Source organism: Mirounga angustirostris, unplaced genomic scaffold, assembly GCF_029215605.1.
Source record: "Mirounga angustirostris isolate CCGP_5_RB_7025 unplaced genomic scaffold, mMirAng1.0.hap1 SCAF_6, whole genome shotgun sequence".
NCBI lineage: Eukaryota > Metazoa > Chordata > Mammalia > Carnivora > Phocidae > Mirounga > Mirounga angustirostris.
In genome coordinates, this window is record NW_026991714.1 from 3,605,135 (window position 1) to 3,621,820 (window position 16,686).

The 16,686-nt window shown below is 39.4% G+C and overlaps 2 protein-coding genes across 2 annotated transcripts; both read right to left on the reverse strand.

The window, feature by feature from the left end:
* Positions 1-3,126: 3,126 nt before the first annotated feature.
* On the reverse strand, positions 3,127-4,074 carry LOC123845626 (olfactory receptor 6K3-like). The gene has a single exon (XM_045876349.2). It carries the CDS (start codon positions 4,072-4,074, stop codon positions 3,127-3,129), a length of 948 nt encoding a protein of 315 aa, XP_045732305.2.
* An 11,082-nt stretch (positions 4,075-15,156) lies between these two features.
* LOC123845285 (olfactory receptor 6K3-like) lies at positions 15,157-15,990 on the reverse strand. The gene has a single exon (XM_045876059.1). The coding sequence runs from the start codon at positions 15,988-15,990 to the stop codon at positions 15,157-15,159; it is 834 nt and encodes a 277-aa protein (XP_045732015.1).
* Between the last annotated feature and the right edge of the window lie 696 nt (positions 15,991-16,686).

A 16,686-nucleotide genomic window follows, 5' to 3' on the forward strand; every position in this document is an offset into this window, starting at 1 on the left:
TTATAACCCCCCTGGCCTATCTCAAGTTATTTCACCTTTCTATGTCTTTAATTCCTCTTTTGTAAGATGAAGAAAATATTAATACTAGCACGTAAGGCTTCAAGAATAGCTAGACACTTTTAATAACAATAACAGCACTGTATAGTATGCTGGGCTATTGAGTCACTTACTGAGGCAAGCACTGCCCCAAGCACAAGCTATATTTCTTATTAATGCTCTAGTGAGGTAAGATTATCCCCATTTTACAGATGAGAAGACTTGGGCACAGACAGATGAAACACTGCCCAGGGATTCTCAGCTGAACTCAGAATATAAATCCGTGCACTGTATCTCTAGTGACACGCTCCAACCCAGACACTTGACCGCCCCTACCAATATGTGTAAACATAATTTCAGTGCTTTAAAGTAGTGCCAGGAATGTAGTAAACACTCCAGAATATTGGGCACTATTACACTGGGGTTTCTGTAGTGTATGTATCATGTTTCAAAATAATTATCAACTACCTGTTTTTCGTTCTCTAGGCCAGGCTCTTCCTTCAGGGCAGTAAGCTAGAACAGGGTTGGCATGTAAAAAATGGTTGGTGTCAAATAAATTAACTTGGAGCCAAGCTACTGGGTGAAATTATAATTTAGCCCATGAGACAGCCTTGGACAAGTGAACAAAGAAAATTAGGGACTGTTTGGAAAGGGAAGTATGACAATTTACTTTGAGTGACAGTCCTAATCAAGTCCGGAAAAAATCACCTCTCAAAAGATGGCATCATAATGGAGTATTCTGTTTCATATATACCTGTGCCTGGCATAGTCTCCCCCTACACTTGCTGTTGCACCCCACCAACATTTGAAGCTTCTGAGTCCCCAGGTTATGACGTTCTTATTTGCATGGGGAGTGAATTCTTTCTCAAGACAGCCTTCTGAACTCACTTCTACCAAAAACCACAGGGGCTCCCCTGTCTGGGTCTCTGCATCCTTGATATTCCTCCAACCCTCCAAAATGGGACTTAGAACTATTTTCACAGGCATCCCAGCGAATAGCAGGAAGGGGAAGTGGGTGTCATAGGGGATTCCTGACCTGCACCACAGTGGAGAGCATCACTTTCGCTCGTGGGGTTAATTAGCAGAAAGATCCCCACCATATTCTTCTCTCATTAGATTTTAGGATCAAAGTTGTCATCAAGTATTTTTTCCTGATTGTACTTATCACTCTGAACATGGCAAACTACTTTCTCCAGCATGATGGCTATTGCCCCAGGTATGAGTGTCTATCAGGGAGTCATGCAAAGAGCACTTTTGTGTTGGTCCTGCTCTTCTCACATGAAGACTCACATGTGGAAAGTCTTGAAGGAATATACTGACACCAGAAAAAAAACTTGAAAAAAATATTTAATAGAAAATAAGATCATTTCATAACAGACATGTCATTGGGGTTTTGTGCCAATATTGAAGTGAGGGGACAATGTCATTTTTTTCTCATGCCACAAATGCACGTGGATCTCTCTTACCCTGAACAATTCACATTGGTCCTGCTCACCTCTCTATTGACAGTCAATATCTCACCTTTTTTCACAGGATTATTCTGTACTCTATGTGCTCAATCCACTGCTTTGTGCTCTGTGGAAAACCCAAAGTTCTCCTCCTCCTCCTCATCATCATCATCTTCCTCCCCCTTCACCTCATCTTCCTCTTCCTCCTCCTCTCCCTTCTTCTCTATAATCTAGTTGCTTTTGTTATAGAATCTTCTTGAAAATAAGTATCAGATTTTGGATGGGAAAACATGCTTTCTTTCTCTCTTGAGTTTTGTCTAACGTTTATTCCTGTGACTTGGTGGCCTATTTTCCTTGTCTAACTTCTTATAATACTTTCCCTTGAAATTCAAAAATAATAATAAGCCATGAGAATAAAAGTTACAGCATAGGGAATATAGTCAGTGATGTTGTAATAGTGTTGTGTGGTGACAGATGGTGTCTACATTTGTGGGGAGCACAGCATGACATATAGAGAAGTTGAATCACTATATTGTACACCTGAAACTAATGTAATGTTGTGTGTCAACTATACGCAAGTTAAAGAAAAACATCACATGAGGGACCTGAAAAAATTTTAATTGGTAAAATTGTATTTCTGATGATTTAGCATAGTGTGAACCAGTCTATTTCATTTTTAACAAATTTATTGAGATATAATTTGTATACAAAGAACATATGTAATGCATACAATGTGATGAGTGTGAACATACACAAACACCATATATAATCACCACAGTAAAGTAATAAATGTATCCAACACCTCCCAGAGTAGCTTCATGTTTAAGGTCGCAACGCTTGTATGTAGTACAGTAAAATATGAACCTTAACCTCTTCTACAGATCTTACACTCTTTTTTTTTTTAAAGATTTTATTTATTTATTTGTGTGAGAGAGAATGAGAGAGAGCACATGAGAGGGGGGAGGGTCAGAGGGAGAAGCAGACTCCCTGCCGAGCAGGGAGCCCAATGTGGGACTCGATCCAGGGACTCTGGGATCACGACCTGAGCCGAAGGCAGTCGCTTAACCAACTGAGCCACCCAGGCGCCCCAGATCTTACACTCTTAACCACTCTATTTTATAATCTGTAGTTATTTCTAATGCCTTTGGAATAATAATAATAATACTTACATAGTAACAATAAAATTGATGTTTATAAGATCTATTTTAATGGCTTAAACATTATATTTCCTTTCTATTATCTATCCATCTATGCAAGTCTAAACAGGTAGTCCGTGATATATTAAATGTGTATAAATAGAATAAACATGTGAACTGGAATAAATAGAAACTATCAGTGTGACAATGAATGAGTTATATGTTAATTTTATGGTTTAGTATGTCAGGGTAACATCCAAAGTGAGAGGTGCTAAGAGCTAGCTAACATCAACTTGCAGATGCATTAAACACTTTCTGAAGGCAAAGAAGTTTATTTTTTTAAGATTTTATCTATTTATTTGAGAGAAAGAGAGAGAGCATGAGTTGGGGTGGGCGGCAGAGGGAAAGGGAGAAACAGACTCCCCACTGAGCAGGAAGCCTGATGTGGAGCTTGATCCCAGGATCCTGGGATCATGACCTGAGCCAAAGAGCCAAAGGCACATGCTTCACTGACTGAGCCACCCAGGCAACCCAGGACAGAGAAGCTTCTTAATTGCAATCTTCATATCCTTGTTTCTCAAGCTATAGATGATAGGGTTGAAAAGGGGAGCAAGAACAGCAAACATCAGTGCAATAACTGTGTCCAAAATTGGTGGGAAAGTGGCAGCAAATCGCAGGTACATGAGGGACACACTGCCATAGAACATCAGAAAGACACCAAGATGAGATGCACAGGTGGAAAAGGCCTTCTGGCGGCCTTCAACAGAAGGGATCCTCAAGATCACAGTGATGATTCTGATATAAGAGAGAGCAATAATCAGGACAGAGAAGATGATGGCCACAGCATGGATCACATCCTCAATCAGAATCACGGATGTGTCTGTACAGGCCAAGTGCAGCACAGGCTCAAAGTCACAGAATATCTGATGGATTTGGTTGGGCCCACAGAAGGGCAGTGTGGAAATCCATGCAATCTCTGGGAGCAACACAAGAAAGCCAAAGATGCAAGAGCCTGCAGAGAGCTGAGCACACAGCTGGGGGGTCATAATGGTAGGGTAGCGGAGTGGGTTGCAGATGGCAACGTACCTGTCAATGGCCATGGTGGTCAACAAGATCCCCTCCGAATTTCCAAGTGAATGGAAGAAGTACATCTGCAAGAGGCAGCCAGTAATGGAGATAGTCTTCTTCTCACTGATGAGATTGGAGAGCATCTTGGGAATGGTGGCTGTGGTGTACCAGATCTCCAGGAAGGAGAAGATACTGATGAAATTGTACATGGGATTGTGGAGACGGGTGTCCATCCTGACTGCAAAAAATATAGTGAGATTCCCGATAACAATGAATGTGTAGATGATGAATAAAGGAATGAAGAGGAGGAGGCTACCATCTTCAAACTGGGGGAATCCAGAGAAGAGAAACTCTGTCACCATAGAAGTTTGGTTAGTTCTTACCATGATCTCAGTGGCCTTAAATGTTATGGGTAGAAAGACACAGCTCACTCCCTAGATGAAATATAAAGAGTTAGATCTCTTGGCTCATATAAGAGTAAAAGGAAGAAATGCTTTAGGTAGATGATTTACTCCATCATTCCTGGATTAATTAAGCAGATATCCATTTAGTTTCTATTATGTGCCAAGTACAACTGTAGGCTTGTTAAATTCAGTACTGAAGAAAGCACTCTGTTTTCATGGAGATTATATTTCAACGAAGGAGGCAAATAATAATAAACAAGGTATTAATAATGTCACATTTATAAGTTATGCTAGCTAAAATAAAGTAGAATATTAAGGGTACTAATAGGAATCACCTTTTATAAGAATTCCCCCAAATCATTGTGAATCACATACCAGATAAATTCTCTAATGTTTCCTGACTATGGATTAGACAATCAAAACTTTTAGTTATTTTCTTCTCTATATAGTTATTGTAAAGTTATATTCTGCACTTTCTGAAAAATCTCCAATTTTAAATATTCTCCTCCTTTTTCAGACCACGGAGGAGCTCTGAGTGTGGTTAGAGAAGAGGATAATGTTTTTAGGCAAATATATCAAGGTGAAGCTATGGTAGGAAACTATTCCCAGCGGCAGAAAAGATAAAGCTAGTGGAAACTGGCCAGCACAGAGGGAAAAGAGGTGGGAGAGACTGAGCTTTAGAGGATTATGGAAGAACAAAGAAGGCCCAGTGGGTGAACTGGGAGTTCTCTCTTTAGAACCTAGTTCTTGAAATCTTTCAATCAGTCTTCTAAATGTCAGTCCATCAGAGATATTGAAAAGAAGCAGAGAGTCTTATGGAGATAGCTAAGTCTCCCTGTGCAGATCATTTATACCTTAAAAAAGACCATCAAGGAATGAAAAAGTGAGGGCCAAAATGTGAGAGTCCAGCACAATTTAGATCCCTTGAAAGTGGCATGAAGCATGAAGAGGTCTCTAAAGGTAGTACAAGGAAACTCATCAGGTGCACCTGGGACTATTCCCCTGGCAATTCAGAAACCTGGTCTAACGGAGATAGAAAAATCAGTCAAAGAGAAATGTTGAGGACACCAAGGAATTTGAAATATAAGTTCTCTTTTGAGATAATGTAGAGCCATTTAAAAATGAGCTCCTCATATGATTAAATTAGAACAGTTGATTATGCCGTATGCCAATATTCCCCTGGGTAGGCAGCCAAATATTTCCCTTGAGCTGATACTATTTGAAAAAATTACTTATAAGCAGAATCAATGTAAGCTTACAACTTTATTGAAGAATGGCATTTGAAATTCCAAATTAACATGAGGCATTTAAAACATAGATAGAACCAAAGAAAAAAAATTTGGCTCATTCAGAGATTTTTTTCAGAGATCTCATTACAAAACTGAATACATATTTTGAAAAAGATCTTTTAGGAACTGCTTTATATGGACTAAATTTGACAAATATCAGTTCAGCAGCTTGTAGAAAACTAAGTGCCCACAGAGAATTAGGAAATGTTGATTATTACATGTATACATGTAAATCCCTCAGGTTTTCATAAATAAGATTATTGTAAGGGTTGTTCTACAGATATCAATTCTCATTAATTTTTCTACTGGTTATAGAACATCTAGTACATAAATATGCATATATAAGAATGTGTACATTATACATTATGTATAATAGATAGATTCATTCAATGCAATCTCAGTTAAAATCCAGGTAGAGTGTTTTCTTAGATATTAAGAAGCTAATTTTAAATTTTTATGAAAAGACAAGGGACTAGGCAAAACATCTTGAAAAAAAGAGAACAAATTTAGAGGACAGAACTGCTGATATACATTTCCAGACTCACTATAACGCTAAAAAAAATCAAGATAGTGTAGTATTGTCAAAAGAATAGATACATAGATGGGCGCCTGGGTGGCTCAGTTGGTTAAGCGACTGCCTTCGGCTCAGGTCATGATCCTGGAGTCCTGGGATCGAGTCCCGCATCGGACTCCCCACTCGGCGGGGAGTCTGCTTCCCCCTCTGACCCTCCCCCCTCTCATGCTCTCTCTGTCTCATTCTTTCTCTCTCAAATAAGTAAATAAAATCTTAAAAAAAAAAAAAAGAATAGACACATAGATCAATGGAACCAAATAGAGTACAAAAATAGACACTTATATTTATGGCCAAGCCATTCAACAGAGAGAAGAAAGTATTTCTGGCAAATGGCACTGGGAAAACTGGAAACAAATGGGCTAAAAAAATCTTGCATCATACACGAGAATTAACATAAAATGGATCATAGACCTAAATGTAAAACCAAAAACAATTATCTCCCAGAAACTAGAAGAGAACATCTTTATGACCTCTAGTTCAACAAAAATGTATATGCTATAACATCAAAAGTACAGTATCTAAAAGAAAAAAAAAAGATAAATTGAACATCACCAAAATTGATTGCTTTGCAAACTCAGCAAAATTAAGGAATGAAAAGAAAAGCTATTCTGGGAGAAAATATTTGTGAGACATGTATCCAGCAAAAGACATATCCAGAATACATGAAAACTCAAAATTCTTAAAACCACAATGAGATATATCACCGTAACACATCTATAAGAACAATCACATTTTTTTTAACAAAACAGCTGGTGAGGCCAAATGCTAGGGAAAGTATAGAGCAACTAGATCCCTCCTATAGGGCTGGTGAGAATACAAAATGGTGCAGCCACTAGGGAAGAGTTTAGCAGTTTCTTATAAAGTCAAACATACCCTTAACATGTCATCCAGCAACTCCACTCCTAAGTATTAACCCAAAAGAAATGAAAGTTTGTTTATATCACTAAATTCTATACCTGAAGCCTATTTTAGCATACATGTTAACTAACTAGAATTTAAATAGAAACTTGGGGAAAAACTGAAGGTTTATGATCACAACACCTGTAAACAAATATTTATAGTGGCTTTATTTATAAAACTGTAAACAACTCAAAAGGCCTCTAGCTGGTAAAGGGATAAATGAACTTGTACATCCATGCAATGAGCTACCACTCAGCAATGAAAATGAATAGTATACACTCAACGCAGATTAATCTCAAATGCATTGTGATAAAGGGAAGGAGCCAAAAGCTACATATTCCATTTATATGACTACTGTGGACTGAATGTTTTTGCTCCCTGCCCCTCTCATTCCCATGTTGAAACCTCACCTCCCAATGTGACAATACTAAGAGATGGGGCTTTGGGAAGGTAATAAGAATTAGATGAGCTCACGAGTGTCATTATTTCCCTTCTAAGAGTCTGGAGAGAATGTCTTCTCTCTGCTGTCTGCCATGTGGAGATACAGAGAGAAGCAGTCATCTACAAAGCAAACACCAAGTCTTCCTGACCTAGACCTCAGACTCCCAGGCTGCAGAGGTGTTACATATAAATGTGTGTTGTGTAAGCCACCTCTTCTGTGATACTTCTGTTATAGCAGCCTGAATGAATTAAGATAGAAATTAGCATCAAGGAGTTAGGGGTATTACCCTAATGAATACTTAAAAATCTGGGAGCAGCCTTGAAACTGAGCAATAGGCAGAGGCTGCAAGAGTTTAAGAGAAAGTATTTTGTGCCTAAGAAAATCTCAGTCCCAGGTGGATGGAATGTGGTAGTGACCCAGATCTGTAGGGTGATCTTCAGTAATAACTTTGACTCATCACTCTACTCTTGCCAAACTCAACTCCAAGTAGATCAGGAGAGCAGTGTGGGCCCATGGAAGTCCACTGGAACAGACTTGCCCTTCTCGGTCTTCTGGACTCTGTGAAACTTAGAACAGGTGAATGGAGGGGCTTGGAGAAACCCAGGAAAGGATGGAAGACCTGGGCTGACCTGAAATTCGCAGAAAAGTTAGGCTGACCCAAGCCTCAGGGGGATGGAATTAGCTTATGGTTGAGAAAGGGAAGACATTTAAGTTATGTAAAAGCTTGTGAATAAATGACTTACGAGTCCAAGGCATAGGAAAAAAATAATAAGGGAACAGGAGATCTCGCCTACTCTACCCTCCGCCTCAAAAATATATATGCACCGAGGAGTCTGGCTGAAACCCTGTGTGATTTTCAGACCCGAATGCAGGAGATTACAAAGGCTTTCCCAGGAAGGTTTCCCCGGGAAAGCCATCCCTGGCACCAGGTCTCAGCCCATGCACTGAAGCGTCTAAGAGAGTTGCAGCAAGGACTAAGGCTCCTTTGCCCACTCATACCCTTTGCATGGTTCCATTTGCCCCAGCAAATGCACTCCTACATCTCTATTTGCAGCCTTGGGCCAAAGTCCTCTTCAGGCATCCTTTCTGAGGCTTCTTTAGGGGAAGAGAGAGAGAAACTCTGGGGTCACTTCTCCCCACTCTGACTTAGTCCACTCTGTATCCTCCTCTCCATCTCAGGGCCCATAAAACTGCTGGAGCCTTTTGTTCAGGGCTCCTTCGACAATAAAATGACCCTCACATCTGCACTGATGCACCGGACCCTTGATCAGTGCTCATTTTCTCAGGGAATATGATAGGGGCCTGGGGGAGATATTTTCTCTGCTTTTAGCATTTTGCTCATACTATCAGCAAATGACTATCACAGTAAGTGATCAAAAGCTTCACGGTTACGTTCATTTGGGCTCAGTTTTGTTTTAATCTGCTACTCTGACACTCACTGTTCAGCTGAACCCTTGACACACTCAGAGATTCAGGGAGGGGGCAGAGCAGGTTTCTACTATCTCCATTTACAAATCAGTGTAAAGATGTCTACAACTACTGCCTTAGAACTGAAGTATTTTGGACCCCCAAGGCAGTCAGAGTTATTGTCTTATCGTGTTTCTGGTGCTTCTATTTATTTCCCCTAAGTGAGTGATATTAATCTTTTTAATAGAATCTGGGGTGCTTATGTTTTAGCAAAATCAATGTTCTACTTTACAGAAATTAATGTGCCAATTCGAAGTTTATCCATTGGAAACTGGAAGGAGAGAAATGAGCTGACCCAGTCCCACCAAGAGAAAGGAAGGTGAATATAAAAATTAGTGTATGGGGGTACAGACCGTGTTCAATTTGACTCAATTCCTCAGAATAAGATTTTCAGGAATAGGCTCCTCAGATGTATCTGACCTCTTTATTCATGATCTTATTTGGTTTATATTCATATGACTAGGAACAGAGACCAGTATGTAAAATGGTGTCCTCCTGGATCAGAATTAATTTAGAGAAACTCCGAGGCTGTGAAAGCAGAGGAACAATATCATTATTAGGGGAAAAGTCTTATTATTCCATCATCACACCCCCAGACAAAACATAACATCATCACTAATTTTTAATTCCACTAGTGTATCTCCTCCTCCTGAGCCTAATTCCACTCAGCCATTCATGTAATCTTGAACATGTCCACAAATACTGTTATTTAAGTCAATAGAAGGAGCACAAGCTAAGTGTCATTTTCTTCTACCCCGTAGGCAACTCACTTTCCCCCTGACACAGGACAAGCCTGCATCTTGGATGCACATGCCTTCTCCTCTTACCTCCGGCAGAGATGAAGGGGAATCCTTTCCCGGGTTTATGCGGCTGAAGCCCCTTCAGTTCATCAGGTGGACCATCGTGCCTGTTTCTAAAGCCTTCTTGGGAAGATTTCTCTACTGGATATTTCCCTGATGACCAGAGAAAAACATCAGTTCCATTTCCCCACAGATTAATTAGTGGGATTTCCTCCTCTGATCTTTCCTTGTTGGTTCTCCTTAGTGAGAGGAACTCCAAGAGTCCTTTTAAAGTATGAGCCTCCTTTGATAGATTTGCTCAGGATAAATAGATTATATGAATACATACTATTTTTTCCAGTTTTATTGAGAAAAAAATGACATTCATCACTGTAAAAATTTAATATGTACAGCATGATGGTTTGATTTACATTTATTGTGAAATGATTATAATAGGTTCATCTAACATCCCCCTTCCCATGTAGATATAATGCAAAGAAAAGAATAAAGAAAAAAAGAAAAAAAATTTTCTCCTTGTGTTGAGAAGTCTTAGAATTTCCTCTTAACACCTTTCCTATATACCATACAACAGCATTAGCTGTAATCATTCATTATGTCATTAAATCTCTAGGACTTATTTATGTTATAACTGGAAGTTTGTACCTTTTTACCACCTTCCTCCAGTTCCCCATCACCTCTACTGGAGTCAAATCTTTTTCTATGAGTTTTGCTTTTAAAAATTCCACATAAAAGTGAAATCATATAATATTTGTCTTTCTCTGTTTGACTTATTTTACTTAGCATAATGTCCTTAAGGTCCATCCATGTTGTGGCAAATGGTAGAATTTCCTTTTTCATGGCTGAGTAGATATCTAGTGGAATATTACATATATATATATATATATATTACAACATATATATATATATATATATTCCTTTACCACCAGTTCCAAATACAAACCATTTATTACCCCACTCTTTGAGCCCATATATGTGATTAGTTCCAGTGGTTCCATTGAAGATTTCAGCACAACGGGAGGACACCAATAATCTCTATTGCAAAGGAAACGGCACAATCCTAACTCTTCCCTGTATCCTAGCCCCTTACAAGGTGATTTGGCAGCTCTCCCCATCAAGAAGTGGAGTCTCTTTCCCTCCTCTGAGTCCCTCTCCTGATATGATTTAGCCACTGAATACAACGGAAGGCATCATGTGCCAGTTCTGAACCTGGTGCTCAAGAAGCCCTACATACCTAGGCTCTGTCTCAGTGCCCATACCAGGCACTGTATGAACAACAGAGACTAGCCTGTGGAAGGGGAAGGAACAGAGGGAAGAGAGTACAACACTCTTAGTTAATACCAGACTGGTTCAACTAGCTTCGGACCCTGGATACACGAGTGAACCCGGACAAGAAGAACCACCTACTTGATTCCAGCCCAAATTGTTAACCCATAAATTACGAGACAAATAGTTTCTGTTTTAAGTCGCTAATTTTGGGGAAGGTATTTTCTTTAGTGAAAGATAATGGATATGGTCTCTTAAACCATTCTTTCCACCCTACTTATGTTCCACTCTGATCCACTGTGGGTACAACAATAAAATGTTATTCTAAGAATATAGTTGCTTACTTAAATCTCTCCAATGTCCTCACTTGGCAATTGGGATAAATTCCAATATCCCACAACATGACCTCCAAGGTTCTGCATATCTTGCCTCTAGCCTTCATCCCATGACTCTTACTGTCTCCCATCCACACATCTGTGCTTGGTTCCTTTAGTGCCCTGGGCTGCTTATCACCTCAGGGCATTTGCACAAATGATTTCTCTTTCATACTTTCCTGGCTGATTCCTTTTTAGTCTTCAAGTGTCAACTTAAATGCTGCTACATCAAAGAAGACTTCTCTGGCCCTACTTCTAAATAGATATGCACTTTTATTAATTCTTTTGACACATTTTGTTAAATCACTTTAGAAAAGATGGTGCCACTTCGACATCTCATCAGTGCTGTCGGAGAGTGTGTATTTTCTTCAACACATTTAAACTATCATTTTTAAAGATAAAACTTGGTTTTTAATAAAATGCAATACTTTATTATAAATACATTAGAAACGATAGGTAAATACAAAGACAAAAATAGAAGCAGCCTGGGGCACATGAGTGGCTCAATCCATTAAGCATTCGTCTCTTGGTTTTGGCTCAGGCCTTGATCTCAGGGTCTTGAGATCAAGCCCCATGTGGGATTTCACCCTCAGCATGGAGTCTGCTTGAGATCCTCTCTCTCTCTCTCTCTGCCCTTCACCCCCCTCTCTAAAATGAATAAATAAGTCTTTAAAAAAATAGAAATGGCCTGTTAAATTTTCATCCAAAGGTAATTAGAGCTAAAGACTCATTAAGTTAAAGTTCTTTGTGTGTTCATACTTAGAGTCACAACCCTTTAGTGAGTGGTGGAATCAGTTCCAATGTTTTTAACAAAATAGAATAAGGGAGAAAAAAAGAATACAAAAGATAAGAAACACCACATGGAGTAATTGTAAGTTTTGTTTTATAAGATGTGTTTGTTACAAATACAGGAATTAATACGTACGCATATGGGTCCTATATTATGATTTAAAATATATTCTTTATTGTGAATCACAGTTAACATATATTAGTGATCCCGCTTGCTCCTTAATACCTCATTTCTCTACTTTCATCGGTAGTAAAAGTCCATGAAAGAATTGTCTGTACTTGGAATTTCCAACTTCCCTTTGATCCTTTCCTATGAAATTACTCAAGTCAGGCTTTTGCCTGCAACACTTCATGCACATTTCTCTCACTGAGTTCAATACTGGCCTCCAGGTGGTCAATTTTCAGACTCCATCTTACTTGACTATTTGCAGGATTTGGCAGAGTTCACCACTTCTTCCTCCTTTATTTATTGTGTTCATTTGGCTTTCGGGACACTTGGGATTTTTTTTCTATCTCGTTGGTCACTCCTTCTGAGTCACATTTTCTGATTCTTCCTATTTTCCCCAAATCCGTAACAGTACAGTACCCCAAAACTCATACCTTGGCTGGTTTTCTCCAGTCTTGTGCCTTCAAATACATATTTGCTGATGCTTGCCCTGTACATCTTCCTCCTGGGCTCCACTCCCAAATGTCTAACTCATGTACCCACTTGGTCAATATTTTAGATGTGTAATAGTCCACTTACGCTTAAAATGTGCAAAACTAAACTTCTGATTTTTCTCCTCCCAACATAACCTTCTTGAAGTCTCCTCGTGTCAGTTAGTGGCAACTCCACCCTTCCAGCTGGTCATCTTTGACTCTTCTCTTTCACACTTCATTCTCAATCTGTCAGAAAACCCTGTTAGCTCTGTTGTCAAATTACATCTAGAACTGACCCACATTTCTTCACCTCCATTGTTACCATTCTGACCTGAGCCACCATCATCTCTCCCAGGATTATTACAATAGCCTCCTGAGGACCCCAGCTTCCCCCCGCCTCCCTTCTTTGTCTTCTCAAAAGGAAACAAGCATGGTTCTTTTAAAATTCAAATCAGATAATAACCTTCTTATGCTCCAAACTCTCGATGGTCCCCATTCTCAGAGTAAGTTAGGAAAATATAAAGCCTTACATTGGCCTTCAGGGCCCTTTAGGATCCTTGCACTCATCTTGCAGTGGTCTAACTCCACCTCCAATCCCTTTCAACCACAGTGGCCTCCTTGAGTCCTTGAACAAGCCAGTGCTTGCCCACCTCGGGGCTCTCTCACTAGCTTTTCCTGCTGCCTGGACTATTCTCCCTCCACATGTCCATATGACTAACTCCTTGTCCAAACCCTTGTCCATATGTGACCTTCTAAATGAGGTCCAACATGACCACTTGACTTAAGATTATGATCTCCTTACTCCTTCCAGAACCCCTTTTCCTGCAACGTTTTCTTTTCTATTTCCCACAGAACAGTTTCATGTAATTTGTTCGTTTTCTGGTTTATTATGAATGTGTATTTTAAAAAATATCTCCCCTCACCATAGTGTTAGATACATAAAGGCAGGAAATTTTTCTCGGTTGTAGTAGCCTCGGTATTTGTTTCAGAAATGGGTCACATAATAATTTCTGTAGTGGTTTAGCATCTTTTAAACTCAGCAAGATTTTAGAGCTAACTATATAAATGTGTAATAGAATCAAAACATGTTATTTATATTTTGCTCTAAGGAATTTATATATATTTATATTTTATGTATTTGCATTATTTAAGACAGTTTGATCTATTAGAATACCAAATCTAACTTGTAATTCTAATTTTAAATTTGTAATAGAGCAAATCATTAATATTTTTTTAAAATCAACTTCACTGAGGTAAAATTTATAGTTAATGAAATTCAAAATATTAGGCTTGTTATTTAAAATTGAAATTTTACCATGTCTATCACAGTATGGAAACATTTAAAAGGATATGGGATTAGGCATATTCGTAATTTTTTTGTTTATTCTCTTTATATTATAAAGGTTGTTTTTAAAACCTGTGAAGGCTTTAAGTCAGAAAATTAAGGTGCTTAAAAACAAAAGAGTGTATATCATATTTAAATGTAGTTTAAAAGGATTTAACTGACAAGTTTATAAATCAGACCAAATATTTGTCAAACATCTCTAATAAATGATAAAATCTATTAGACGCTTAACGACTGAGCCACCCAGGCGCCCCAAACAGAGCATTTTAATATAGTGATGTTAATTTTAAAAATGGGCATGTATATGTCTTTACATAATTTATGCGTTTTTTGCTTTGGTCCCAGGCCTATATATTTCATCTATTTAATCTTTCAGTTTCCAAAAGTGTCCGCTCTGGAATTTTTAAGAAAATGTGACGGGTGCCTGGGTGGCTCAGATGGTTAAGCATCTGCCTTCGGCTCAGGTCATGATCCCGGCGTCCTGGGATCGAGTCCCGCATCGGGCTCCCTGCTCAGCGGGGAGCCTGCCTCTCTCTCTCTCTGTCTCTTATGAATAAATAAATAAATAAAATCTTTAAAAAAAAAAAAGAAAAAAGAAAATGTGAAACATAACCACAATGGCGTTGATGATGGCAGGATGACACAGACGTCACAAAGCCAGTGGCTGCATTGTCACAGTCACGTGTCAGACCATGATCTGGGATGAATGTTAGCAATCAGAGCTCCTAGTGCAGGCTAAAACTACCTCACCGCTGCACAGCTTGTTAATTTTTTAAACTGAAAAAAAAAAAAAAACCTGATATAAGTGTATTGTGGATATAAAATAAAAGAGCAAGAAAGGAGAGTGTTTCAATGTGTAAGAAATAAGTATGATAATTGTTCAGCCTGGTGTTTTCCATTGATTTGGAGAAGAGAATACCACCCTATGTGGAGCTACAAAGGGGAAAAATATCCTATTATAATCTGTAAATGATATCAAGATGGGTGAATCACAGAAGACCTCCCCCATCAGATCAAACAATAGTTCTTAGTTGAGAAAGTTGGGAAAAAATACCCAAACAGCAACATGAAAAGTGTACATAGTAATTTCAGAAACTGATTTGTTAGCATTTTAAACTTACAGAGATATTCCTTTGAGCAGATGTATGTGAAGTCTCATTGACTACCAGAGACATTGAACCTTTATTGAAAACAGAGAACTCTCCTGATGGCATCTTTCATATCTTTGTTCCTCAGACTGTAGATTATCGGGTTGAACAGTGGGGCGAGGACAGCAAACATCAGGGCGGTGGCCTTGTCCAGGAGAGGTGGGAATGTGACAGAGAAACGCAGGTACATGAGGGCCACACTGCCAAAAAACAGCAAGAAAATAGCAATGTGGGCTGCACAGGTGGAGAACGCCTTCTGACGGCTCTCCCCGGAGGGAATCTTCAGGATCACGGTGATGATTCTTAAATATGAAAGGCTGATGATAGACACAGAAGTCAGGATGGAAATAGCATGGATCAAGTCTTCAACCAGAATCATGGACGTGTCTGTCCAGGCCAACCGCAGCACGGGTTCAAAGTCACAGAAGAGTCGATGGATTTGGTTGGGGCCACAGAAGGGAAGAGTAGAAATCCACACAATCTCTGGCAGCAGAATAAGGAGGCCAAAGACGCAAGAGCCAGAGGATAGCTGGACGCACGGCCGAGGGGTCATAATGATTGCATAGCGGAGGGGGTTGCAGAGGGCAATGTACCTGTCGATGGCCATCACCGTGAGGACTAGGGCTTCTGTGACCCCAAGCGAGTGGAAAAAATACATCTGCAGGAGGCAGCCAGTAATGGAGATGGTCTTCTTCTCACTGATGAGGTTGGAGAGCGTCTTGGGGATGGCCGCTGTGGTGTACCAGATCTCCAGGAAGGAGAAGATGCTGATGAAGTTGTACATGGGATTGTGGAGACGGGTGTCCAGCTGGACAGCAGAGAAGATCGTGAAATTTCCAACAATAATGAACACATAAGAGGCTGCCATTCTCAAACTGAGGAAAATCAGAGAAACAGAACTCAGCCACCACTGTCCGGTCTCCTGATCCATGTTTTCAGTGGGTTTGCTTGTTTGCTGATGAATCAAGTACAGTAGAATCCCCCTGCATTCAAATAACACATAGCTCAAGAGCTTTGAAATGAGGTCCATTAAGTGAAATATGTATGTGGGTTGCTTTGCAAACTGTAAAGTGATCCTGTCTAATTTGCAAATACTTATCAGTAATTATGATATCTTACATTATCACCTATTCTGTTAAGCTAAGCAAATAATTTTGCTATTTGGACATTTAATTTGGTACAAACTCCTCCGAGTGGCATTTTGGCAATTTTTATTGAGACTCTTGAGTCTGTTTACAGCTGCCTTTCACCATAGAGCATAAGGAAAATATTCTGAATATTAAAACATTATGTACAAAGATTCATTGGAATATTTATTATAATAGCAAATTAGAAACAACTTAGGTAGGTAGGCATTTTTATTGTTCGAGATGAAATGTTGAAGGCATAAAAAATGAGTTGTGACAAAATGGTCCCCTCTGTGGGTAAGAATAAGACCATTTAAAGGGTGTCTTGGGACACCTGGGAGGCTCAGGTCATGGTCCCAGGGTCCTGGGATCGAGCCCCGCATCAGGCTCCCTGCTCAGCGGGAAGCCTGCTTCTCCCTCTCCCTCTGCCTGCCACT

What these genes read in the sequence shown, in the direction of transcription:
- LOC123845626 (XM_045876349.2), bottom strand. Translation starts at nt 4,074, where the DNA reads ATGGTAAGAACTAACCAAACTTCTATGGTGACAGAGTTTCTCTTCTCT.
- LOC123845285 (XM_045876059.1), bottom strand. Translation starts at nt 15,990, where the DNA reads ATGGCAGCCTCTTATGTGTTCATTATTGTTGGAAATTTCACGATCTTC.